Genomic DNA, 26,706 nt, shown 5'->3' on the forward strand with positions numbered 1-26,706 from the left:
ATGATGTCCACACGATGCAAAAATAATGGAGTGAAATTCCTGGGCAAGTACAGTCACGTAGAACCACCAGTTAGCATTTCCCTGTTATATATAGTAGCATATCTCTGATTAGATGTGTGATTTGCCATACTGAAGTCCGCAGCTTGGACCAAAATTTTGTAGGTAAGGCGAGCCGTATTATGGAGGATTCACTGGAGGTACAATACATGGGAATTTACATACCATTTGTGCTAATTGTGTTTTTGACCTTTTTGTGTTACCGAACTACTCATACCATTTCAAAGAATACATTGCAGGCCTTGTGTGTTGGCCCAAACAACGGTGGCGCTTTGCATGCATGGGAATTTACAAGTTGTTTTGTGTTTGCACATGAATGGAGCACACTGGTAGCAACTAAAATGAAGTAGTAATTTAGATGAATCTTACACACCAGTGAGGTAGGATCTTGCATTTCTCAGAAGTCCAGAACTCCCCTGTCTGCATCCATCTGAAATGGGCCGACGTGTTTTACGGGCCGAGACAGATGTACCTGCTGCTTAGTCTCACAGAAGTTTCTGGATCTGAAATTTGGAACACTTTGAGAGTGCCATTCTACAGGATGGTTAAGCAACTCGCTGCTCCAGGCCTCCAGCAACACGTGATTTCCAGTGTTCAGATTACTGTCAATAATTTCATTGTGACACCTGCGCAGCGAACAGAATGCCCCGTTTCGGAGAGCCTGATCAGAAGTCTGCTCTGCCAATGGTGTCGACGTTGTCGAGCCATCTGACCACATCCTGTATCTCCGGCCGGCTGAACGGCGTCGAGTCGACGCAGAGGCATGCGAGGTCGAGCATGTTCAGCATCTGTGCCTCGTCGCCATTGCCCCTCAGCCGCGGGTCGAGCACCTCGGCGTGCCTCCCTTGCGACCGCATCTGCATCACCCACCGGACGAGCTCCCACTGCTGCCCCTGCGGCGGCGGCAATGTCTCCACGGGCCGCCTCCCCGTGAGCAGCTCCAGCAACACGACGCCGAAGCTGTAGATGTCGCCGCGCAGCGTCGCCACCCACGCCTGGCCGTACTCCGGCGGGATGTACCCCGGCGTGCCGACCAGCTCCGTCGTGACGTGCGTCCGGTCGGGGAGGATGAGGCGCGCCAGCCCGAAGTCGGCGACGCGGGCCTCGCCGGCCTCGTCGAGGAGGATGTTGCTCGACTTGATGTCGCGGTGCACGATGTGGGGCTTGCAGCGCTCGTGGATGTGGAGGACGCCGCGGCTGGCGCCGCGCGCGATGTTGAGCCTGGCGCGCCAGTCCAGCTGCTGCGGGGCGCCACCACCGGCGTGGCGCTCGTGCAGCCAGTCCTCGAGGCTGCCGTTCGCCATGTACGGGTAGATGAGCAGCCGCAGCCGCCCGCGGATGCAGAAGCCCAGGAGCGGGACGAGGTTCTCGTGGCGCGTCGCAGACAGCGCCTCCACCTCCGCCTGGAACTCCCGCTCCACCAGGCACATGTCGCCGTTCAGCTTCTTCACGGCGAGCCGGGCGCCGTCCTCCATCTCGGCGAGGAACACCAGGCCGTACCCGCCCGAGCCGATGATGTTCGCCGGGCTGAAGTTGTTGGTCGCCTTCAGAACGTCGACGAACGTCACGGCCTTCGCCGCCTCGCCGGCGACCTCCGACATGAAAAAGATCGTGTCCTTGGAGCTATCATTATCATTGTACAGCTCCGACGACATGGAGTCGAACAGTGAGGCACCCACGCCTCTCCCGCCATCATGAACCGCTCCATTAGACATGACTCTTCTGACGGCAATCACAAGGCATCCGAGGGAGACGATGAGAATGACCAGACCAAATGAAACTCCAAGAACGATGGCGATCAGGACCTTCTTCCCCACGACCTTGGACGAAGTATGGTACCTAGCCTCGAATTTGTTGCTACATGGGACAGAAATCACCAGACCACAGAGCTTCGGATTCCCCTTGAAGCTTCTTGGCGGGAACGCGTCGAACTGGCCGCCGGTCGGGATCGGCCCCTCGAGGTCGTTGTACGCGACGTTGAAGATGGCGAGGAAGTTGAGCTCGTTGAGCGAAGGAGGGATCGTCCCGGTCAGGTGGTTCCATCGCAAGTCAAGAATCTGCAGCTTGGTGAGGTTGCTCAGCTCCGGCGGGATGCCGCCGGAGAGGTTGTTGTAACTGACGTCGAGCACTTGGAGCGTCTTCAGCTTCCCGACTTCCGGCGAGATCGTGCCGGTGATGCCGTTGTCGCTCAAGTTGAGCGTTGCGGCAACGCCCGACAGCTGGTAGTACCCGCGGCCCTGCCGATCCGCGGCTCGCCTGTCCGGCTTCACGGAGAACATGAGCGGGAGATGGCCTGAATTGAACTCTGCCATGGCCTGCTCGGACGTCAGCAACCGTATCTCCTTCAACGACGGTGGTATCTCCCCGGACAGGAGGTTGCCGGACAGGTCCAGGTAGTACAGCTTCGACATGCCGCCGAGCCAGCTCGGGATCGGCCCGGTGAGGCGATTGCCGGAGAGATTCAGGATGTTGAGGTCTTGCAGCTTCGACAGCCACGACGGGATCGTGCCCGTCAGCGCGCAGTTCTCCATCACAATCACCCGGACGCTCTTGATGTGGTCGCCGACCCAGCCGGCGTCCGGCAGCGCCTCGCCGTAGAAGTTGTAGGACACGAGCAGCGCGGTGAGGCTCGTGCAGCCCTTGAGATTCCAGAACATGCCGCTGATGTTGACGAAGGAGTTGATGGTCAGCGACAAGAATTGGAGCTCTTTCAGGTTGCTGATCTCCGGCGCGACTTGCCCGCCGATGAGGTTGTGGCTGACGCGCAGCGCCTTCATCGCCGTGCAGGAGTAGATGCTCGGCGGGATGGTGCCGGTGAAGTTGTTGGAGTCCACGTCGAAGATGGTGAGGTTGTCGAGGCCGGAGAAGTCAATGCCCGTGAGGTCGCCGGTGAACCTGTTCGACCGGAGGTCGATGCACCGGAGGCTGGTCCAGTTGCTCAATGCCGGTGGGAGTTTTCCGGTGAGGTTGTTATGAATGAGTCGGAGCTCTTCCAGCTTCGTGATCTGGCTGATCGACTCCGGCAGTTCGCCGGCGAGCAGATTATAGCTCAGATCAAGCGTAACAAGATTGGTCAGCTTCGCGATGCACTCCGGATGATCAAGCCGGCCTTCAATCTGATTAGACGGGAGATGGAGATGTTGCAGCGACTTCACGTCGAAGATGTCGCCGGGGAGCTCGCCGGTGAGGTTGTTGCGGCCGGCGCTGAGAACGCGCAGCTGCGAGCAGTTGCCGAACCCGGGGGAGATAGCCCCGGTGAGCATGTTGACGGAGAGGTCAAGAACGGCGAGCGCCGGGCAGCTCACGCACAAGGACGGGATCGTGCCACGAAAGCTGTTGTTGCTGGCATTCAGCGACACGAGGCGCGGCGTGTGCTCCCAGATCGCGGACGGGAACTGCCCCGCCAAGAGATTGCTCGACACGTCGAGCACCTGAAGCGAGAGGACACCATGGACAATGTCCGCCGCCGGCGGCGGCAGCATGTCAGGTAGCTCGTCGGAGATGCAGTTGTAGCTGACGTCAACAATGGTGACATTGGGCAGGAAGAACAGCACGTCGGGGAAAGGGCCGGAGAGGTCGTTGCCGGATAGGTTGAGATACACGAGCGCGGTGAGGTTGCCGATCGACGGCGAGATCGTCCCGCCGAGCCCACGCCCCGGCAGCGACAGACGCGTGATCTCGCCGTCGTCGCCGCACCCCACGCCGTCCCACGTGCAGCAGTCTGGCGACCGTTGCCACTCGCCGACGATGCCATCGCCTGCCGGCGGCGCGGCCTCGGCGAGGAAGGACAGCAACGCCTCCCTCTCGGCCTCGACGCACGCAGCTGCACGATCGCTGACGGAGGCGGCCAAAACCAGCACAAGAACTCCCGTAACGACGACCTGGTGGCAACCCATCTCCTTACTCTCTATCGTGGCATGATGATCACTACGGCGAGCATCGCGGTCCAAGTCCACCGCGGTTGATCTGATTGGAGAGTTCTACTGTTGTATATGACGATACGTTTATCTGACGGTAAACTGTACTGAACTGCATTTTGTAATGCGAGTCAACTGTGCCATCAGCATGGTGGCACACATCCATCATGTGTTTGAGTTTCTATACAAGTATACAACACATCCATAGATTAAAAAGCTAGGCGATGCTTCAGTACATCCCCATATTATGATTTCTATATCTGGAAAAGGACACATAGCCTGCGGGTTGACTTTTTTTTCGCAAACATGCAAAAGGATTGCCCAGCAATATATTAGAAGAAAAAAAGTTTTTGTTACACAACGCAATCGGTCAGACATGCATATGCCGGGGGGAAGAAAGAAAAACCAAAAGGAAAAGAATGGAAAAACTATTGTGAAAAAAGGCTACTCCAGGACAACAAGAGGGAGGAGGCAGAGCCACCCTACACTCTCAGCAAACCCCCAAAAGCGGCAATGCCTACGGAAGACCACAGACGGCCTTCCAAATTGATGGACTCTAAAACCACAGAGACCGAGCAGAGTGTCAAGTCGAAAACCCTGGAGTTTCACTCCTCCCGCAACCGCCAAGAGACCAGGAGGACCAAGTAGTCAAAACCGGAGCAAAGGTGCTCAGGTAAGCAAGCCCTAGAAGACGGTCACTAATCTTGAAGCGAAATGCCATGGAGGAGGAGAGGGCAGTCCAGCCAAGGGGCGACAACACACGGTGCCAGGTCTATCGAGCGAACACACAGTCGAGTAGGATGTGGTTCGCGTCTTAAGCTCCTGAGCGCAAAAAGGATAGGCAGAGTGGCTATTGATGCCACACTTCTGGGAAAGATCAGCTGTCCAGCAGCACTGCTGAAATACAAACCGAAGGAAGAGTGGATTGACTTGTGGAGAGGGCAGCTAATTACGACTAGTTTAAGACCCCCCCCCCCCCCCCAAGTTGCACAAATGCACATTACCACTAGCTTTAATGTTTTGGTTAGTTGCTTAAGTGAAAGTTTGATCCGGCGTGGACGAAATAGCAGAAAATCTCCAGTTAATATTCGTCGACGTCACTCGCTGGGCGACTCGTGATGGCAACTGTTCGGCTGTTTTTCAGCGGATGTTGTATTCCGCAGCGCGCGCGGCTCCTGCGGCCGACGCGGGCAACGTGGAACAGGTGGATTCCTGGTTGCAATGCCAGGCGATTCAAGCTACTAGGAGTACAAAGTAAGGCCTCCAGATTGACTTCCTGGTTCTGACTTCTGAGGATGCAATATTCAATTCTTATTCGGGAATTTTTTTTTAACCTCGATCATCAATTAAGAAAACCGTCATAAGAAACTGTAGGAAGAATTAGCAGCATTTTATATAGTAGGCACCTACCATCTTGCAAAATTTAATGTTCAAAGCCGACCTACAGAAAGAGAAGCAAAATAAACAAATTTAGTTTTGAATATACTAAAGCTACTCATAGTCAAATTTGTGTTGTTTTATTGTGCCATGTGTGCCAGAAGGAGCATAATTAATAAACGATTTGGTACACAAAACAGGTGGCGCGCAAGCAGCATCCACAAAGCAGGCGTAGGGAGAAGAATGACAATAACACTAAAAAAATTCTACAAACAAGATGTGTGGAGTAATATCACTATATTTTTTCCTCACATAATAACATTTATATTTTCACATTTTATTATTAGCATATATTAAAATAGCAATATAATTTTAAATTCTATACTATTTACTTAACCAAAGTAACCAATGTGTAATATTCATATTTTGTTTTATATACATGATTTGTTAATTATATTTAAATTTTGAATTTTAATTGTATTCCTATATAAACTCTAAACTACTCCAATATTTCATATTTTTTATTCTAAACTTTCGTTATTTATAAATTTTATTTCCTTATGGACTCTAAACTCTTTTTCCAATATTTTTTATTTTTAAATCCTGAATTTTAGATAATTCTATATTGTATTCCTGATGCTAGATTACTCTTTCAATATTTCTTTTTTAAATTCTGAATTTCAGTTATTTTTAAATTATATTCCTATATGGACTTCAGACTCTTCTTTCAATTTTCCTTATTTCTTAATTTCGAATTTCAATTATTTCTAAATTGTACTACTATATGGATTCAATACTCTTCTTTCAATATTCCTTTTTTAATTCCCTCTTCTTCCAATATTCCTTATTTCATAATTTTGAATTTCAATTATTTCTAAAATTATATTACTATATCCGAATTTCATTTATTTATAAATTGTATTACTATATGGACTCTAGACTCTTCTCCTAATCTTCTTTTTTTTTATTTTTTTTGAATTTTTATATATACTGTTTTTTTTATGGATCTCCTAGGCGCTTCCGCTCTATGACGGCACCGGTAACGACGGCACGCTGGCTCACGTGTGCACCGTGTGCTTAGCGGGTGGTGGCTCGAGGTACGTTAGCATTGTCCATATCATCGGGGAAACGACTTCGTATAAGGTGAATCAGGTCGATGAAGAAAACATGTTCTCGATCGATGTGTAGGTCCCAAAAATGGAAGCGGTGAGGATGTGGAATTACACCGGCGAACGCACGGACGACCAACACTCGAGTCAGATGCGCGATCGATGCTGGTGTGTACGAGACACATCTCATGCATTTGTGCTTTCAATTGCAACGCATGGGCAGGAGTTAGCTTCAAGGCCGACGTGGGAGCATATATACGACCGAGGGACGCGCCATCGGCTAACTGGATCGTTTGTGTCGGACTCGATATCCCGCTCGAGTGCACATGCATGCAGGACACAAGCGACGTATCCGCGAACGGAAAAAGTACACAGAAGGTACCTCAACCACAAAACCAGATATCTGACATCCTTAACTTATAAGACCGTTCATTTTAGGTTCTTCGGTGGTTTTGACCCTGGTTTTATCTGACGTGGCGGTTGAGTTAGCGTGGGACCCATGTGGGCCCCACCTGTCAGGATGCCACGTCATCACCCTACCTCTTTCCCCTTCTCTCCCTTCCTCCTCCTCTCTCTCTCTCTCACACACTTTTCTCCTCTCTGGGCAAGCGGCAAGCTGGCCACCGAGTGGAGGACGAGGTCGCCGGGGCGAGGCGGGAAAGGAGGAGGCCGGTCTGGCGGCGAACGACGAGGCGGCTGCGGCTGCGACACAGGAGCAGGCCGCCGCTCCGAGGTCGGAGTTCGGGACGAAGACATGCAACTGCTAGGGGAGACCGGAGGCGTTTGACGGTGAGGGCCTTGGTCGGAGGCCTAGGCAATGGTGTGACGTCGAGGAGCTCAGGGTATCGTCGGGAGTCGGAGGTCGCCGCGTTTGCAGCGAGGGTGGCGGCGGGTGGTGGTGGGGCTTCATCGGGAGTGGGAGGTTGGGGCAGCGCGAGGGACGGAGATCGCTGCTTTTGGTGGCGAGGACTGTGGTGGCGTGGGCGGTCGTCTGGAGCCGAGAACCCTCGTCGTGGGGCTTGGCAGCGATGCGGCGTGGATGTTTTTAGGGCGTCGTCAGGAGTCGGAGGTCAGAGTGGCATCGAGGGACAGAGATCGCTGCGTTTGGGGTGTGGGGGCGGGGGCGGTGGCATCGATAGGATGAGCTGTGCGGGTGGCGGGGGAGGAGCGGCGTGGGCGGCGGGGGAGCAACTGGGTGCAGGCTGCCGAGGGAGGAGCTACGCGGCGGGCGGGACGAGCCGCTTGAAGGCCTCCGCGTGGTGCTCGTCGTTGTTGCCGGTGAGGCGACAAATGTCCACGGTGCTAGCTGAGTTGTCGTCGTACTCGGCCTCGATGAACATGATGCCTGGGGAGACGGTCGCGACGGAGTAGTGGATGACGATGTCATCGTGGGAGGGGCGTCTGAGCTTCTCCCCAGACGCTCGCCGCCCACGCTCAGCTCCTCCCCCCCTCCCCCTAGCCCGCGCGCCACTCCTCCCCTGCCGCCCGCGCACAGCTCCTCCCCTCGCCGCCTCCATCTCGCTCCATCTGCTGCTGGTCCACACGTTTGTCTTTGGCAAGGAGCACGACGAGGCGGCGATGCATACCATCGCGAGGCCATCGGCGGCATGTTCTCCTTCATCAAGAAGGAGGCAGCCTCCTCTCCATCGCCATGCAAGAGCTCTGCCTCGAGGTCGCATGTGGCGTGCGTGGACATGGGCGTCCGTGTCAAGGCAGTCAATTTCGGCCACTGCAGGAGTCGCTTTGACGAGGGTTGCGCCGTCGCTCCGGCGTCACAGCGTCGCCGGCCGCCGGACCTCCTCCTCTCCCGTCTCACCCCGGCGACCTCCTCCCCCACCAGCCGGCCGGCTTGCCGCTTGCCCAGGGGCGGATCCACAGTATGTGGAGTGGATATTTAGTGTATTACTAATGTGTAATTAAGTAAAAAATTTTGAGCACACTATCAGTTCTAATAAGATGCCCCCACTTGATTTTTGGGCTAGGTCCGCCCCTGCGCTTGCCCATAGAGGAGAAAAGTGAGAGAGAGAGGAGGAGGAGGAAGAAAGGAGAGGAGGGAAAAGAGATTGGGTGTACCTTTTCCATCCGCGAACGGACAAAAGCATGTGTTCGACGGGCCCATGTCAACACAAACAAGGCCTTAAAATGGGCCCAGAGAAGGTTTCGACGTGTTTCACAGGCCGAGACAGATGGACGTGCTTGCTGCTGCTTCGTGTCGCGCAGAGAGAGAGAGAGAAGGTGTTCTAAGTTCTGAAAATTTGGGGTCCATTAACCTTGAACTGCCATTCTGTAGTCCATTTTAATGATGGTTAAGCAACCCACTGCTCCACCAAGGCACCAATACGTAATTTTCCACTGTTCAGATTACAGTCATTTTTTCATATTTCCACCTGCGCAGCATACAGAAATGCTCCATTTTGGCTGAACAATCCGACAGGTTTGGCATTGGATCAGACACATTCAGACGTCTGATCAGCCGATTTTTTTTTAATAATGGATTTGAAAAAACCTGGCCTCTTCATCCATCCCGTAGAATATACGCAACCACAAAATTATATAGTCTGAGCATTTAAGCTCGCAATACAGATTCCAAACAACAAAACATAAAACATAAAAACTAGACACTAGACCTCCGAACAATATCTAGCAGCTACAAAAGAGAGAAAACAAGCTCTTAGACTTCTAGAGATTTGTTCCAGCAAAAAGTACATCGAGGTACCTCACGATACCAAATTGTTTCCGATCGTTGGATCTAACTGGATAAGATGGGCATTGTTAAATCTAACGATCAGAAATGATTTGGTACCGGTACCTCGAGATATTTTTAGTTGGACCTTAGCAAATCTCAAACTTCTAACCTTCCCTCCAAGTTCCACCCTGCCTTAGTAAATAACTCTATCATTTTGACTTTCAATTTTTTTGCACCCACTTCTCACAACCTCTCTGTTCTCCTCAAGTAGCAAGGACCACTGACGAGCCCAATGCGTCCCCCCTAAAAATAACCTACATCACAGAGTTAGTTTTTAAGCCATTAAAGATGACATAATTCCTAGATAACCAAATTGCCCAACACATCGCCGATATCCAAAAAAGCCGGTCTCTCAACCTAGATACTAAGCCACTCGGCCAACCATCCAAGAGATTAGCGATAGACGATGGCTATTGGATATCTAGCATTACATACAAGGCATTCCACATTAAGCGAGCAACCTGGCACTCAAAGAAGAGATGGTAGATTGTTTCTTCGCCATAGCACATCTTCTTTTGACCAAATTGTCCTTTATTAGAATCGCTCCTTTCTTAATATTGCCACAAGAAAATCTTAAATCTTAGTCGGAATTCTTACCTTCCATATTATTGACTTTCTTGGTATAATATTCCTGTACATTAAAGATTTGTACATCGAATTTACTAAAAAATTATATTTCCACATACTTTCCATCTCAATTGATTTGGATCGTTCCAGAGCTTTAGTCTGATCAGCCGATGAATTGGACGTTGTCGAGCCAACTGACAATATCCTGTATCACCGGCCGGCTCAACGGCGTCGAGTCGACGCAGAGGCATGCGAGGTCGAGCACGTACAGCATCTGTGCCTCGTCGCGATTGCCCCTCAGCCGCTGGTCGAGCACCTCGCCGTGCCTCCCCTGCGACCTCATCTGGAGCACCCACTGGACGAGCTCCAGCTGCTGCCCGTGCCGAAGAACCTCGAAGGGCCGTCTCCCCGTCAGTAGCTCCAGCAACACGACGCCGAAGCTGTACACGTCGCCGCGCCGCGTCGCCACCCACGCCTGGCCGTACTCCGGCGGGATGTACCCCAGCGTGCCGACCAGCTCCGTCGTGACGTGCGTCCGGTCGGGGAGGATGAGGCGCGCCAGCCCGAAGTCGGCGACGCGGGCCTCGCCGGCCTCGTCGAGGAGGATGTTGCTCGACTTGATGTCGCGGTGCACGATCTGTGGCTTGCACTGGTCGTGGATATAGAGCACGCCGCGGCTGGCGCCGCGCGCGATGCTGAGCCTGGCGCGCCAGTCCAGCTGCTGCGGCGCGCCATCGCCGGCATGGCTCTCGTGCAGCCAGTCGTGGAGGCTGCCGTTCGCCATGTACGGGTAGATCAGCAGCCGCAGCTGCCCGCGGATGTAGAAGCCCAGGAGAGGGACAAGGTTCTCGTGGCGCGTCGCGGACAGCGCCTCCACCTCCGCCTGGAACTCCCGCTCCACCAGGCACATGTCGCCGTTGAGCTTCTTCACGGCGAGCCGGGTGCCATCCTCCAGCTCGGCCAGGAACACCAGGCCATAGCCGCCCGACCCGATGATTCTCTCCGGGCTGAAGTTGTTGGTCGCCTTCAGGATGTCCAGGAAGGTCAAGCTCTTCGCCGTCTCACCGGCGGCCTCCGACATGAACAGGATCGTGTCTTTGGAGCAGTCGCCGTACAGCTCCGACATGGAGTCGAACAGGGACACGTCCACGCCTTTGCCGCCGTCACGGACAGCTGCATTGGACATCAATTTTCTGACGGTGATCACAACGCATCCGAGGAAGACGACGAGAGCAACGAGGCCAAAGCAAACTCCAAGAACGATGGCGATGATGACCCTCTTCCCGACGTGCTTGATCGGATCATTGCCTCTCGTCGCGCCGTTCATGTTGCCACAAGGCACAGAGATCGCCCGGCCGCAAAGCTTCGCGTTCCCCATGAAGCTCTTCGGCGGGAACGCGTCGAACTGGCCGCCCGTGGGGATCGGCCCCTCGAGGTCGTTGTGTGCGACGTTGAAGACGGCGAGGAAGTTTAGCTTGTTGAGCGCAGAAGGGATCGTCCCTGTCAGGAGGTTCCAGCTCAAGTCGAGGACCTGCAACCTGGCAAGGCTGGTCAGCTCGGTCGGGATGTCGCCGGAGAGGTTGTTGTAACTGACGTCGAGCATTTGCAGCGTCTTCAGCTTGCCGACCTCCGGGGAGATCGTGCCGGTGATGGCGTTCTCGCTGAAGTTGAGCGTCACGGCGACGCCCGACAGCTGGTAGTACCCGCGGCCATGCCGGTTCGCCTCTCCGTTGTCCGGATTAAGAGCGAATGTGAGTATGAGATGGCCTGGATTGTACTCTGCCATGGCCTGCTCCGATGTCAGTAGCCGCATCTCCATCAGCGACAGCGGTATCACCCCGGACAGGAGGTTCCCGGAGAGGTCGACGTAGTACAGCTTCGGCATGGCGCCGAGCCAGCTCGGGATCGGGCCGGTGAGGCGGTTGCCGGAGAGATTCAAGATGTTGAGGTCCTGCAGCTTCGACAGCCATGACGGGATCGCGCCCGTCAGAGCGCTCTTCTCCAACACAATTACCCGAACTTTTCTGATGTGGTCGCCGACCCAGCCGGCGTCTGGCAGCGCCTCTCCGTAGAAGTTGTACGAGAGGAGCAGCGCGGTGAGGTTCGTGCAGCTCTTCAGGTTCCAGAACATGCCGCTGATGTTGACGAAGGAGTTAAATGTCAACGAGAACAATTCGAGCTCTTTCAGGTTGCCGATCTCCGGCGAGACCTGCCCGCCCATGACGTTGCGGCTGACGCGCAGCGCCTTCATCGCCGTGCAGGTGTAGATGCTTGGCGGGATTGTGCCGGTGAAGTTGTTGGACGCCACGTCGAAGACGGTGAGGTTGGCGAGGCCGGAGAAGTCAACGACCGTGAGGTCCCCGACGAAGCTGTTCGACCGGAGGTCGATGAACCGGAGGCTGGTCCAGTTGCTCAACGCTGACGGGAGCGTTCCGGTGAGGTTGTTATTGGCGAGCCGGAGCTCCTCCAGCTTCGGCATCTTGCTGATCGACTCCGGCAATCCGCCGGTGAGCAAATTATAGCCCAGATCGAGTGTGACCAGGTTGGTCAGCTTGGCGATGCTCTCGTGATCAAGCTGGCCTTCTATCTGGTTCAACGGGAGCTCCAGGTGCTGGAGCGGCTTCACGTCGAAGAGGTCGCCGGGAAGTTCGCCGGTGAGGTTGTTGCGGCCGGCGCTGAAAACTCGCAGCTGCGAGCAGTTGCCGAACCCGGGGGAGATGACCCCGCTGAGCACGTTGACGGAGAGGTCAAGAACGGCGAGAGTCGGGCAGCTCACGCACAAGGACGGGATCGTGCCATGGAAGCTGTTGTTGCTGGCATTCAGCGACACGAGGCGCGGCGTGTGCTCCCAGATCGCGGACGGGAACTGCCCCGCCAAGAGGTTGCTCGACACGTCGAGCACCTCCAGCGAGAGGCCGCCGCGGGCAGTGGCGCCCGTCGCCACGCTAGGTAGCTCGCCGGAGAGGCAGTTGTTGCTGACGTCGACGACGGTGACATTGGGCAGGAAGAACAGCACGTCGGGGAAAGGGCCGGAGAGGCTGTTGCTGGATAGGTTGAGATACACGAGCGCTGTGAGGTTGCCAATCGACGGCGAGATCGTCCCGCCGAGCCCACGTCCCGGCAGCGACAGGCGCGTGACCTCGCCGTCGCCGCCGCACCCCACGCCGTCCCAAGTGCAGCAGTCCGGCGACCGTTGCCACTCGCCGACGATGCCATCTCCTGCCCGCGACGCGGCGTCGGCGAGGAAGGACAGCAACGCCTTCCTCTCGACCTCCACGCACGCAGCTGCACAACCGCAGATGGTGGCGGCCAAAACCAGCACAAGAACTCCCGAAACGACGACGTGGCAACTCATCTCTAGCTCTCTACGTGGCATGATCACTAGTTCACTACGTCGAGCATCGCTGTCCAAGTCCAACGCGGTTGATCTGATTGGAGAGTTCACTGTTGTATATATATATATAACGATACGTTTTTCGTTTTGGCTGGATGTGAGCACCTGGGGGTGTTCTCCTTCATGAAGATCGTAAGACTTTATATTTTCGTAGTTGTGTTACATTTCTTTAATATAACGAATCTGGACAGAGATATATCCAGATTCATACCAATGCGAGTCAACTGTGTCATCGGTATGGTGGCAATACACACATCCATCATTTGTTTGAGTTCTACACAACACATCCATAGATTAAAAAAGCTAGGCAATGCTTCAGCACCTTCAGGACATCCCCATGATTTCTATTTCTGCAGAAGGACGAATAGGCTATGGTTGACGGCAGCTAATTAAGACTAGTTTAAGACCCCCAAGTTGCACAGATGCACATTACCTTGTTGTGCTTTAATTACTGTTCTGGTTAGACCCTGTTTAGTTTCCAAATAAAAACTTTTTACCCTGTTACATCGAATGTTTGGATATATACATGGAGTATTAAATAAACATAAAAAACTAATTACACAGATTATGTGTAAATTACGAGACGAATCTTTTAAGCCTAATTGCGTCATGATTTGACAATTGCTACAGTAAACATCTGCGAATGATGGATTAATTAGGCTTAAGAAATTCATCTCACAATTTACATACATAATCTGTAATTTTGTTTTATTATTAAACTACGTTTAATACTTTGAATATGTCTGTATATCCGATGTGACATATAACAACTTTTCACCCTGAAATAAACATGGCCTAGCTGCTTAGTGAAAGTTTGATCCGGCGTGGACAAAATAGCAGAAAGGCTTCAGTTAATTCGTCGACGTCACTCGCTGTCACTTTAGCTTGTCTACACTTATAGCAAGTGGTTAAGGAGTTTTTTATCCTGGCATATGGGTCGCGACCTAGTCTTCGGGTTGTAGGGCCTTGATGTTGCACGCTGGTATTTTTTTTCTCTTTTTTTTAGTGTGTTGGAGTTTGCTGGTTGTATGCACTGTCGTGGTGCAGAGACCAGAAGTATTCTCAGAATGACGATCAATAAAACGGGAAAGTGATTTCATCCCTCGAGGGGATATTCCTTTGTTTCGTGCATGCCGCCTAAATACTAATAAAAAATATGAAAAAATTGGCTACATAGATTAATATGAAATATATCATTCCACAAACATGCAAGTTTAAATTCAACTTCTACAAATTGTAACAAATTTTATTGAAACTTGTAGAAGTTGAATTTGGTTAAGCATGTTTGTGGAGTGATATATTTTGTATAAATCTATTTTTTTATAACTATTTAAATGACATGCAAACAATGAAAGGAGATATATCTCCTTGAGGGATGAAAAACCTCATCCCAATAAAGCTTCCATTATCTTTAAAAAAAAAAACTCGCTGGTCGAGTCGTGATGGCAACTGTTGGGCGGTTTTTCCAGCGGACGTTGTATTCCGCAGCGCGCGTAGCCGCGGCCGGCCACCGTTCCTCTCGCCGCCGTGGCCGCGTGCACCTGGCCGCAATCCTGCCACGCCGGGGTGTCGCGTGGCTGCCGTGTGGTGTGGCGCGGCGAGGTGCCGAAGTGAAGCGGGCTACGTCGCGCGCTGTCCTTGTGCGGCCGACGCGGGCAACGTGCACGTACAGGTGGATTCCTGGTTGCCATGCCACGCTACTAGGAGTACAACTGTACCAAGTAAGGCCTCCAGGTTGACTTCCTGCAGGTTCTGACTTATGAGGATGCAATATTCAGTTCTTATCCGAGAATTTCTTTTTCACTTAAATATATGAGTCCAACATTATAGACCGTACTTTGGATTAGCTGGATTAGATTTGATTGACGTTAAACAAACCAGATAATTATATGTCCCACCTAGCCTCATTTCCGTCTCCGTGCGTGCGTACGTAGTTAATACGTATGCCTCCTGTCATCATCACCGTCCTCTCCTCCTCCTCTCTCCCAGTTCTTAATGATCTTATATATATTTTTAACATATAGATTTGATGTCAAGTAGAATCCTAACTATCTACAGACTAGTAATTTGTTCGTGCTAAGTAAATATATATACAATTGGAACCCATGTTAAAAAAGTTCATTTCGTACTTAAAAAATATTTTACTTGTTTGAGCCTTTGAGGTCCACATTTTTTAAAATTTTATTATTACAAACAGGAGTAGCCTTTAGTTATAAAAGTCCCAAGTCTCAATCAAGAGTAATCTGTTCACTATTACCATGTTGATCTGTAATAGTTGATCTGACTACTTTATAAGATGGTTCTTATTTTTCTACATGCATAAATAAATATCAATTTAAGGTTTTTTATTGTTTCATCAATAATCACCATTTGTATCACAATCCTCTGTCCAGCATTTAAGAAAGGTTTAAAAATATGTATGGCCATTTTTGGAAAGACCATATTTGAAAGAGAAACCAGCAATCCGTTGCAACACATGACCACATAAATACACGTCTTTGGCGACACCAATTTCACCAAAGAACTGATCAAACCTGAAAGGAGCTTCAGACTCGAATCAATTTCAAAATAAAATGTTATATATATGCTTAAATCCATCTCCTACAGAGCAAAGACATTTGGTACAAGCTTAGAACATCAAAACAACAGTCAGAACTAATTGGATCTACACAAGCTCTGAGAACGCTACTTCAAAAATCAGAGCAACACATTTATAGATGAATCTTTCACCAACTAATAATAACATATTTTTAGCTTTGAAAACAAGTGTGGCACTAATATTGGCATGGCATGATATGAATAGTTCAGAAGCACATGCAAAAATAACAGTTGAACAGAACAATGTTATCTGATGTTATACATGATAACTGAGCACATACACCTACTGGAGAGGCTTTAGGAAATAAAATAAATGCTAACAGATTTGTTTAGAAATATATCAGGAATAAAATGCTCTATTTTCATTCATGAAAAGTTGCAAGAGGTGAGTATTTTGCACGAGATGGTTCAATAATTGTGTTTACGTCTGTTATCCTTTAAAATGATTTAGTAGAGCATGTACACATACTACCTCCGTCCCATAAAAATTACATTTCTAGCTAATTTAGGACAAAATAGTAGGATTGAAAAATGACCACAATAACCTTATTTAATGAACCCACTGCATGCACACATTCCATATATACAAATGATTAAAAGGAAGTTTGAGAGAATTCACCCATATAATTAGCATACTTAATAAAATTACAAGCATTAGCAGCCCAAATTAAGTGGGATGGAAGGAAACTTATATAGATGAATCAATTGGTTGTGCCCCACATGACTAGAAATATAATTTTTGTGGGACAAAGCCTTGGAGCTAGAAATGCAATTTTTATGGGACGAAGGGAGTAGATGGTACCATTAACTACAAACGATATATGTAACTCGTTTTCCCTAAATAAAGAACTTTAATTAAGTACACAGAGACATAGAATTAAATTTTTTATGCAATTAGGCAAGATATCTGCTGGTTGCCTGGTCAAATAAAAGGCTAAGAGATACTGTTGGAAATATGGTCACAATTCAGCATATTTTAATCTAAAATAAAAAGATAATAAACATTACATTCGCAATAGGATTTGGTCTAGTGACAGTACTAGATGTAAGCAACATGAGCATGCCTTTTATAATATAAGCATCAACATTCACATGATAACGCTATGCTGACATTGCGATGAATATAAACAATGAAACATCTAGTAGAATTGGGAGAATAGAAGTATACCTCGAGAATGGTTCTCCACTGGATGGTGAGGCAGTACTGCCTTCATTGGTGTTGATGCTCCTAGATCCGTCTCCTTCAGTAACGCCACCACTCCCTGCGCCCTCGCCACCTCCAGTAGCAGCAGCAGCAGACATGTTAACGTAGAGGAAGCAGAGCCTGACGTAGATGACGCAGAGCAGTCGCGCCCGAGAACGCTACCCAAAAACTTGGTCGCCCGCCTACCCATACAAGTACACAAGCGGATGAAGTTTCAGAGGCCTGCTCGTCCCGTTTACCCGTGTGCCAAGGTGAACAGGACCAGGGAAAGCAGTGGCTAGTGCAAGAATAGAACTGAGAGGAACCAGTGAGGAAGCTCGGTGTGAGAGGATGAACGGGTATCTCACGTTTAGGAGTAATTAAATTGAAATTAATCCGATTCAATTCTGTAATTAACAGCGAAATCAATCCGTTGGAATGCATCCACTCATTAATACAAAATTGATTAATAACCAAATTAACGTCGATTCAATTCTCGTATGGTATAGAATTGATTAATCGAATTAACATTGATTCAATTCTTGTCTGTTACAGAATAGAGAGAGAGAGGCAGCAGCCGCCTGCCTCGTCTAGGCGTGTGCGCACACGCGTGTGACAATCCTACCATCACCTCAACCGGTCGATAGGGGCTCTCTAGTAGCTTCTTATTTAAATTAAGATCTCCTCACTTAAGTTTACATGGTGGTATTAATCCTCGTAGCATTAATTATGGGCCAGTGCAATTAATTGAGAATACAACCTCACATGCTGCCTGTTCCTCCTGCTTCCAATTTCAGCATAGGAAAAACAGGTGATTAGCAGCCTAGTTCTACAACTGTTCATCGATCAGTATCAGATATTCAGATTGGAGAATTTTTTTTTTTAATGTTTGGCGATGCTTCTTGATCAATTGTTTGACAGTGAAGAGGCTGTGGGTACCATGAGGCAGGGGTGGAGCGAGTACATGCGGCAGTCGGTGCTCCTAGCGAGCGGTTTTCCTAATTAGCGCGTACGCGCAACTTCTCTAAGTCGCGCGTGTGTCACGTGGCGAGCCCTCATCACCCTGCGAGCTTTCTTTTTTTCCAAGATTTTTTTTTGAGACGCGTACATCTAAAGTAACTAAGAAGCTAGTGCGGTTAGTTTCAAATAATGACTATAATTAAGGTAGAATTTGCCTTTTTTCGGAAGATTTTTTTTAAGTAACAGATTGAAAAGAAATTATACATGAAGTTAAATTTTGAAAAATTTCACCCCATATTTAAAAACTTTCAGCTCGAATTTGAATTTTTGAAGTCAAAATTTGAAATTTTTCAACTTTTCATCTCAAATTTAAAAAACTTTCTACTCAAATTTAAAACTTTCAACTCATATTTGAAAACTTTCAACTCAAATTTAAAAACTAGCAACACAAAATTTGAAAACTCTCAAGTCAAGATTTAAAAATTTTCAACTCAAATTTGAAAACTTTCAATTCTACATTTGCAAATAGGTGTGCGAAAGATTGAAAAAATCAGATAAAGAAAACGGCGAAACAAAAAGAAAATGGCATTCGGAGGCGCCAAAACCGAGGAAAAAAAAGTACGAACATAAAGAAAAAAAAGAGGCGCGCGAGGAGGGAGGCCAACTGGCGCGCGCATTAGCAACCACCCCCCACCCCCCTAGCGAGCCTCGCATACGTGCTCATCTACTTCAACATCGCCCTTGTCCCCGGCGCGCTCATAACCTCACCCCCGACGCACACCCTCCCGTTCCTTCTCCGCGCCCATGACGCCGAAGCCATTGTCTGGCTCAGTGGCTCTCCATTGCCCTCTAGATAGTTCACAACAGCTCATCCATGTTTATGGAACTCGTTGAATGCCAGCGGCACTGCACCTGCCGCCATACCCCTCTAGCCCTCCTCTCTAACCCATGCCATCCTTCAGATCCATCCCTACTACCTCTCCTCCCATTCACTGCAACAGCAATTGCATATGCACATTGCCGCTGCCATCCTCCTCACCGCTCGTCGCCGGCTGCCGTCCTCCTCATCACCCACCGGTGCCCGTCGTTGGTGCCATCCTCATCACCGTCCGCCGCCGCACTGGTGAGATAGGAACAAAGGAGAGGAAGAGAAAGAGATAGGTGAATAGAGATGAGGTCACTAACATATCGGGTGCACGCTGACTTAGCTTGCCACGTCAATTAAAATCGGGTACTGCTTAGGATCTCGGGTGATCTGGTTTTGTAAATTGAGGGACTCATTATATCTGGTATTTTGGTTTAGGGACGAATTTCGGATTCGGCGACAAATTGAGGGACGCACAATGAACTTGTTCCTAATCAATGCATGCAATCTACCAGTCCAACACCGGACCATGTCAATCCAAACAAGGTCTTAAAATGGGCCTAGAGAAAGTTTCGACATGTTTCACAGGCCGAGACAGATGGACGTGCTTGCTGCTGCTTCGTGTCGCGCGGAGAGACAGAGACCCGAGTGATTAGAATCCATCTACATTCTGTAGTCCATTAATGATTGTTAAGCAACTCACTGCTCCACCGATACGTAATTTTCCACTGTTCAGATTACAGTCATTTTTGCATTTTTCAACACCTGCTCAGCATACAGAAATGCTCCATTTTGGCAGAACAATCCGACATGTTCGCCATTGGAGATCACAGACATTCAGACGTCTGATCAGCCGATGAATTCGACGTTGTCCAGCCAACTAACAATGTCCTGTATCGCCGGCCGGCTCAACGGCGTCGAGTCGACGCAGAGGCATGCGAGGTCGAGCACGTACAGCATCTGTGCCTCGTCGCCCTTGCCCCTCAGCCGCTGGTCGAGCACCTCGCCGTGCCTCCCCTGCGACCTCATCTGGAGCACCCACCGGACGAGCTCCCGCTGCTGCCCGTGCGGCAAAGCCTCGACGGGCCGCCTCCCTGTCAGTAGCTCCAGCAACACGACGCCGAAGCTGTACACGTCGCCGCGCAGCGTCGCCGCCCACGCCTGGCCGTACTCCGGCGGGATGTACCCCAGCGTGCCGACCAGCTCCGTCGTGACGTGCGTCCGGTCGGGGAGGATGAGGCGCGCCAGCCCGAAGTCGGCGACGCGGGCCTCGCCGGCCTCGTCGAGGAGGATGTTGCTCGATTTGATGTCGCGGTGCACGATCTGTGGCTTGCACTGGTCGTGGATGTAGAGCACGCCGCGGCTGGCGCCGCGCGCGATGCGGAGCCTGGCGCGCCAGTCCAGACGCTGCGGCGCGCCGCGGCCGGCACCGGCTCGCCGCTCGTGCAGCCAGTCGTGGAGGCTGCCGTTCGCCATGTACGGGTAGATCAGCAGCCGCAGCCGCCCGCGGATGCAGAAGCCCAGGAGAGGGACGAGGTTCTCGTGGCGCGTCGCGGACAGCGCCTCCACCTCCGCCTGGAACTCCCGCTCCACCAGGCACATGTCGCCGTTCAGCTTCTTCACGGCGAGCAGGGTGCCGTCCTGCAGCTCGGCGAGGAACACCAGGCCGTACCCGCCCGAACCGATGATGTTTCCCGCGCTGAAGTTGTTCGTCGCCTTAAGGACGTCCACGAACGTCACTCCGCTCGCCGCCTCGCCAGCGGCCTCCGACATGAACAAGATCGTGTCCTTGGAGCTGTCTCCGTACATCTCAGACATGGAGTCGAACAGGGTCGACTCCACGCATTTCCCGCCATCACGGACGGCTCCATTGGACACCACTCTTCTGAAGGCGATCACAACGCATCCGAGGAAGACGACGAGAGCAACCAGGCCAACGCAGACACCAAGAACGATGGCGACCAGGGCCTTCTTCCCGACGACCTTAGACGAAGTGGTGTCTGTCGCGTCGAATCTGTCACCGCAGGGAACAGAGATCACCTCGCCACAGAGCTTCGGGTTCCCCGTGAAGTCCCGTGGCGGGAACGCGTCGAACTGGCCGCCCGTCGGGATCGGCCCCTCGAGGTCGTTGTACGCCACGTTGAAGACGGCGAGGAAGTTGAGCTCCTTGAGCGCCGGAGGAATCGTCCCTGTGAGGCGGTTCCAGCGCAAGTTCACAATCTGCAACCTGGTGAGGCTGCTCAGCTCCGGCGGGATGCCGCCGGAGAGGTTGTTGTAACTGACGTCGAGCACTTGCAGCGTCTTTAGCTTCACGATCTCCGGCGGGATCGCGCCGGTGATGCCATTGTCGCTGAAGTTGAGCGTCGTGGCGACGCCGGACATCTGGAAGTATCCGCGGCCCTGCCGGCTCGCGGCTCCGTTGTTCGGCGTCAGGGTGAACATGAGCGGGAGATGGCCTGGGTTGAATTCCGCCATGGCCTGCTCGGATGTAAGCAGCCGCATCTCCATCAGCAACGGCGGTATCACCCCGGACAGCTGGTTCCCGGAGAGGTCGACGTAGTACAGCTTCGGCATGGCGCCGAGCCAGCTCGGGATCGGGCCGGTGAGCCGGTTGCCGGAGAGATCCAAGACGTTGAGATCCTGCAGCTTCGACAGCCACGACGGGATCACGCCGGTCAGCGCGCAGTTCTGCATCACCATCAACCGGACGCTCCTGACGTGGTCGCCGACCCAGCCGGCGTCCGGCAGCGCCTCGCCGTAGAAGTTGTAGGACACGAGCATCGCGGTGAGGCTCGTGCAGCCCTTGAGATTCCAGAACATGCCGCTGATGTTGACGAAGGAGTTCACGGTCAGTGAGAAGAACTGGAGCTCTTTCAGGTTGCCGATCTCCGGCGAGATCTGGCCGACCATGAGGTTGTTGCTGACACGCAGCGCCTTCATTGCCGTGCAGGAGTAGATGCTTGGCGGGATTGTGCCGGTGAAGTTGTTGGCGGCCACGTCGAAGACGGTGAGGTTGGCGAGGCCGGAGAAGTCAACGACCGTGAGATCCCCGACGAAGCTGTTCGACCGGAGGTCGAGGCATCGGAGGCTGGTCCAGTTGCTCAACGCCGGTGGGAGAGTTCCGGTGAAGTCGTTATGGCCAAGCCGGAGCTCCTCCAGCTTCGTGAGCTGGCTGATCGACTCCGGCAATTCGCCGGTGAACATATTGTAGGTAAGATCAAGCGTGATCAGATTGGTCAGCTTGGCGATGCGCTCCGGATCAAGCCGGCCTTCTATCTGATTGGACGGTAGCTGCAGACGCTGCAGCGGCTTCACGTCGAAGATGTCGCCGGGGAGCTCGCCGGTGAGGTTGTTGCGGTCCACGCTGAGAACGCGCAGCCACGAGCAGTTGCTGAACCCGGGGGAGATGGCCCCACTAAGCACGTTCACGGAGAGGTCGAGAACGGCGAGCGCCGGGCAGCTCGCGCACAAGGACGGGATCGAGCCATGGAAGCTGTTGTTGCTGGCATTGAGCGACACGAGGCGCGGCGTGTGCTCCCAGATCGCGGACGGGAACCGCCCCGCCAAGAGGTTGCTCGACACGTCGAGCACCTGAAGCGAGAGGCTGCCACGGGCATTCGTCGCCGCCGCCGCCGCCGCCACCGGCGCGTTAGGTAGCTCGCCGGAGAGACGGTTGTAGCTGACGTCGACAACCGTAGCATTGGGCAGCGCGAACAGCAGGTCGGGGAACCTGCCGGAGAGGCTGTTGCCGGACAGGTTGAGATACGTGAGCGCGGTGAGGTTGGCGATCGACGGCGAGATCGTGCCGCCGAGCCCGCGTCCCGGCAGCCACAGACGCGTGACCGCGCCGTCGACGCCGCACCCCACGCCGTCCCACGCGCAGCAGTCCGGCGACCCTCGCCACTGGGCGGCGATGCCATCCCCTGCCGGCGGCGCGGCAGCGGCGAGGAAGGACAGCAACGCCTCCCTCTCCGCCTCAACGCACGCAGCTGCCCGGCCACAAACGGAGACGACGACCAAAACCAGCACAAGAACTCCCGAGACGACGACGACCCGGCTACTCATCTCCGGCTCTCCGCCGTGGCAAGATCACCACGACGTGCATGGCGGCGAAGAGGCCGAGTTGCCACGCATGCTCCCAAGTCCACCGCGACCGATCTGATAGCTAGGCTTGGCGAATGGCGATGGAGCAGGGAGCAAATCGAGGAAGGAGAAGAGATTGTCAAATTAAGTATCAGCTGGCGCAAGAAGATTGGAGAGGTCGCCATTGTATAACGTTATCTGACGCTGTAACTGAAAGCTGAGCTGCATATTGTAATGCGAGTCAACTGCGGCGTACGTGCAGGCGGGGCGGCAGGCAGGCAGCGCCGCGTTCGCGTAGTGCATCGCGAGAAGTCATCAACTCATGATCCGGCTCAGGTTGGACTCGAAGAGTCCGCATATATTTTTGTTTTTTTTTTTTAATAATCGACGTCGTCGCTACTGCCGGTCTTCTCCTTCCACGGCGAGGTGCACACTAACTACGGTGAAGAATTATAGGGAGTATTATTCTTTAGCGAAAAAGTTCAGATGTAACTATAATATAGTCGAAATGTAATTACATTGTGATTACACTGTAACTAAGACATAACTTATACATAACACTGTAACCGTGATTTTATAAGTGACATGTGTGAAAAATTTTCTAACAATTTTTTCCTTTATGCATAAATCTCGAGAATATTTGATGGTCATAAATCTGAATGTATTGGAGGTAAAAAAAACTTGTAAAAGTTTTCTGACAATTCGTTGTGGGGATATTGGATTTTATTGTCAAGCAGTGGATATATGTAGGGCATTCGATCTCCTAGGTCCATGTGTTAGCTACCGGTGAGCGGGTGGTGGCCTTTTTTTTCTTTGTTTTTCTAGTTATAAAGTTGTAATCTTGTATTTTTTTTTTCTGTTCTATCAATATAAACTACGTCTTGTCTGGTTGCGAGTCGTTTAAAAAGAAATGACGAAGGAGCTAACAAATAATGTGAATAATGAACTCTGCAATCTGGATATTTAAAAAGGAGATACCAGGATAGTTCTTGCAAGTTTATAGGAGTATATTTTTGGATTTGATCTCAATATAGAAAAAAGTTATGCTCCGGCAGCACGTTTGACTTTGGCTGTTGGGTTTCTCTGGCTGATTGGGTGCGGAAAGGGCGGTTAATTTGTTTAAGACTCAAGTTGCAAATTTTCTAGTGTTTGTACGTTGTGGTTAGTTGCTGATCAGATGAAATTTGCTAATGCATGTAGTATAGTTTTGTCGATGTCAATCACCACACGCTTTCTGATGGCGACTGTTTGATGTTTCTTTCAGAGGATATTGTATTCTGCTGCCGCCCGACTTTCCAAAGTGCATGGGCAATTCTGCGAGCGAGTACATGTTTCCAGAAGTTCAGAGTTCAGAGCAGTAGACATTTTTTTCAGGAAACTTTCAACCATACTGATTTGACACTTTTCACGTATTTTTAGAGAATATAGTACTCTCTCGTCTCAAAATAAACGCAGCTATAAGTTTTCGTGAATATGCAAAAGAATTACACATTAATATATTAGAAGAAAAAAATTTTGTTACACAACGCAAATCAACCAGATCGGCTTATGCCAGGGGAAGTGAAAAAAAAAAGACAAAACCAAGCAAAAGGAAAGAAACTACTGTGACAGGCTAAACGCAACTCCAATCAGCGGGAAGGGGCAGAGCCACATTACACTCCCAAAAAAATCTCCAAAAGTAGCAATGCTAGCTAATGATCCCAGATGACTCTCCGAAAGGATGGATTCTAGAACCTTTGAGACCGAAGAGAGTGCAGGGTCAAAAACTCTGGAATTTCGTTACTTCCATAGTTGGTAGCCATGAGTTTCCATATCCAACTTTAATCGTCCTTCTTATTTTAATTTTTTTTTTGAAAAAACTACTCCATTCATCCCAGAATATAGCAACCTAGGACCAAATTAGACGTATCCTAGTACTACGAATTTGGGCATGGGGCATGTCCAGATTCGTAGTACTAGGATACGTCCCATCCGGTACTAGGTTGCTATATTCTGGTATGGAGGGAGTAAAAAACATAAGTTACATTAGCTATTAGCTTATGTTAAAGCTAACATAGGTAGACTATAAGGTTGGCTCTATATTTTCTTTTCTCTCATTTTGAATTTATATTGTAAATATTTTAAAATATGTGTAGAGTTTGCTCTTGCAATAGAGCCAATATTTTTTATTGTTTGTATATCTTATATAGACATATAGTTGGCTTAGGGTGTGTTTAGTTGACACCAAAATTGAAAGTTTGGTTGAAATTAGAACGATGTGATGGAAAAGTTGGAAGTTTATGTGTGTAGAAAAGTTTTGATGTAATAAAAAAGTTGGAAGTTTGAAGAAAAACTTTGGATCTAAACTCGGTCTTATAGGAGTAGTTACTACTAGTGTTATCCTCGCAATGACAGTTGATCAGTATAGGCTGGGAGTACCGACTTTATCGACAGTGGCAAAGTGCGAGTGGGACAGCGGCAGGGCGAGTCTGCGTTTAGAGTAGCTCAGACATTCACGTGCATCCAACCAGGTTTCCCTTACCTTTTTTACACGGTTACCGCACCCCATGGTAAGACGGTTACCGCGGTAACCGCGTGATAACCGCGAGACATACCATAGTTTTAAAAACCGAAAAGGTTACCGCACGTGGTAACTACGATAACCGCATGGTACCTGTGCGGTTTTGTAAACCCTGCACCCAACTCGATCGGTGGTGACTGGTGACGAGTCAACGTACGGTGCAGAGCTGAGAATAGAAGCTTCTCAATTCTCGAAAAAAAATTGAATATATACCTTTTCTTTCAACGTTTTGCATTTATATACATGCATGGGAAAGAATTGCGAAAATATACCTCTACCGCAGAATGGAGGTGCGGGACCAAGACGGTGCCACTCGCTCCCGCGGAACGGCCGCGCGGAACCGTCGCACCCGCGAGCGACATCACGGTCCCGCGCGGCGGGGACGCGCGACCGACGCGGTACCACACACCGGGGACAAAAAAATTGTCCGCTGATGCTCCGGGAGCGCCGGTCCCACGCGGCTGCACTGCGGGACCGAACGGTCCCGCATACCTGCCCTGCGGAGCCGTGCATACATCCAGCCGAGCTGACGCAATGATGACGCTGCATCGCAATGATGCAGCAATGACGCAATGATGCATGCATGCTGCTGCCGACCGAAACGGTCCCGCGCAACGGCAACGCGGGAGCGCACGGCGAGCGGCGGTCCCGCGCGGCCAAGCCGCGGGAGCGCGTGGCGAGTGGCGATCCCGCACCTCCGTTCCGCGGAAGATGTATATTCATGCAATTCTTTTTCGCCCGTGTATATAAACACAAAATACGAAAAAAAAGTATATTTTCAAATTTTATTCCTCAATTCTCCGGGTGATTCTCACACTCCAGAAGATTCCAACTTACGTTACCGTGACGTAAGCTGGAACCCTATGCGAAGTAGGCCGGTGCACTGGTGGGTTGCACGCCTACACGGGCCGTAACTGATCGATTAAACCGCGAGATGCAGCCACAAGATAGGCCCATGGGCCATGGGCCCATGGCTAAATCCTGCTCAATCAGTTGGACTCCGTGTTCTTTTGACTCAACTGGTGTTAATTGGCCCAGGCGATCTGGCTCCGGCCGCCGCCCCGGACTCCGGTGACCGGCGCCGGCGCCGGCGCTCGTTTGGAGGGCTTGTTTGGTAGGGTATATGCATGAAAACTCTGCAAACCGCAATGTCCTTCCAGTAATGCGCCGTCAGGAACTGACTCACCGGACACAGAGAGCAGTAATCATGGAAAACCTCGTCTGCTTACCGAACAATGGAAGAATATTGGAGCAGCTAGCAGAGTTTTGTCTATGTCAATCGCTAATTCG

General features: G+C 51.0%; 3 protein-coding genes across 3 annotated transcripts; all 3 read right to left on the reverse strand.

The window, feature by feature from the left end:
* Positions 1 to 493: 493 nt before the first annotated feature.
* On the reverse strand, positions 494 to 3,985 carry LOC127778104 (tyrosine-sulfated glycopeptide receptor 1-like). The gene has a single exon (XM_052304761.1). It carries the CDS (start codon positions 3,951 to 3,953, stop codon positions 723 to 725), a length of 3,231 nt encoding a protein of 1,076 aa, XP_052160721.1. The 5' UTR covers positions 3,954 to 3,985; the 3' UTR covers positions 494 to 722.
* Positions 3,986 to 9,791: 5,806 nt separating this feature from the next.
* Positions 9,792 to 13,141, reverse strand: LOC127777733 (tyrosine-sulfated glycopeptide receptor 1-like). The gene has a single exon (XM_052304353.1). The coding sequence runs from the start codon at positions 13,126 to 13,128 to the stop codon at positions 9,937 to 9,939; it is 3,192 nt and encodes a 1,063-aa protein (XP_052160313.1). The 5' UTR covers positions 13,129 to 13,141; the 3' UTR covers positions 9,792 to 9,936.
* Positions 13,142 to 19,247: 6,106 nt separating this feature from the next.
* Positions 19,248 to 22,994, reverse strand: LOC127777424 (tyrosine-sulfated glycopeptide receptor 1-like). The gene has a single exon (XM_052304012.1). The coding sequence runs from the start codon at positions 22,836 to 22,838 to the stop codon at positions 19,623 to 19,625; it is 3,216 nt and encodes a 1,071-aa protein (XP_052159972.1). The 5' UTR covers positions 22,839 to 22,994; the 3' UTR covers positions 19,248 to 19,622.
* Between the last annotated feature and the right edge of the window lie 3,712 nt (positions 22,995 to 26,706).

This window comes from Oryza glaberrima, chromosome 6, assembly GCF_000147395.1.
Source record: "Oryza glaberrima chromosome 6, OglaRS2, whole genome shotgun sequence".
NCBI classification, from domain to species: Eukaryota; Viridiplantae; Streptophyta; class Magnoliopsida; order Poales; family Poaceae; genus Oryza; species Oryza glaberrima.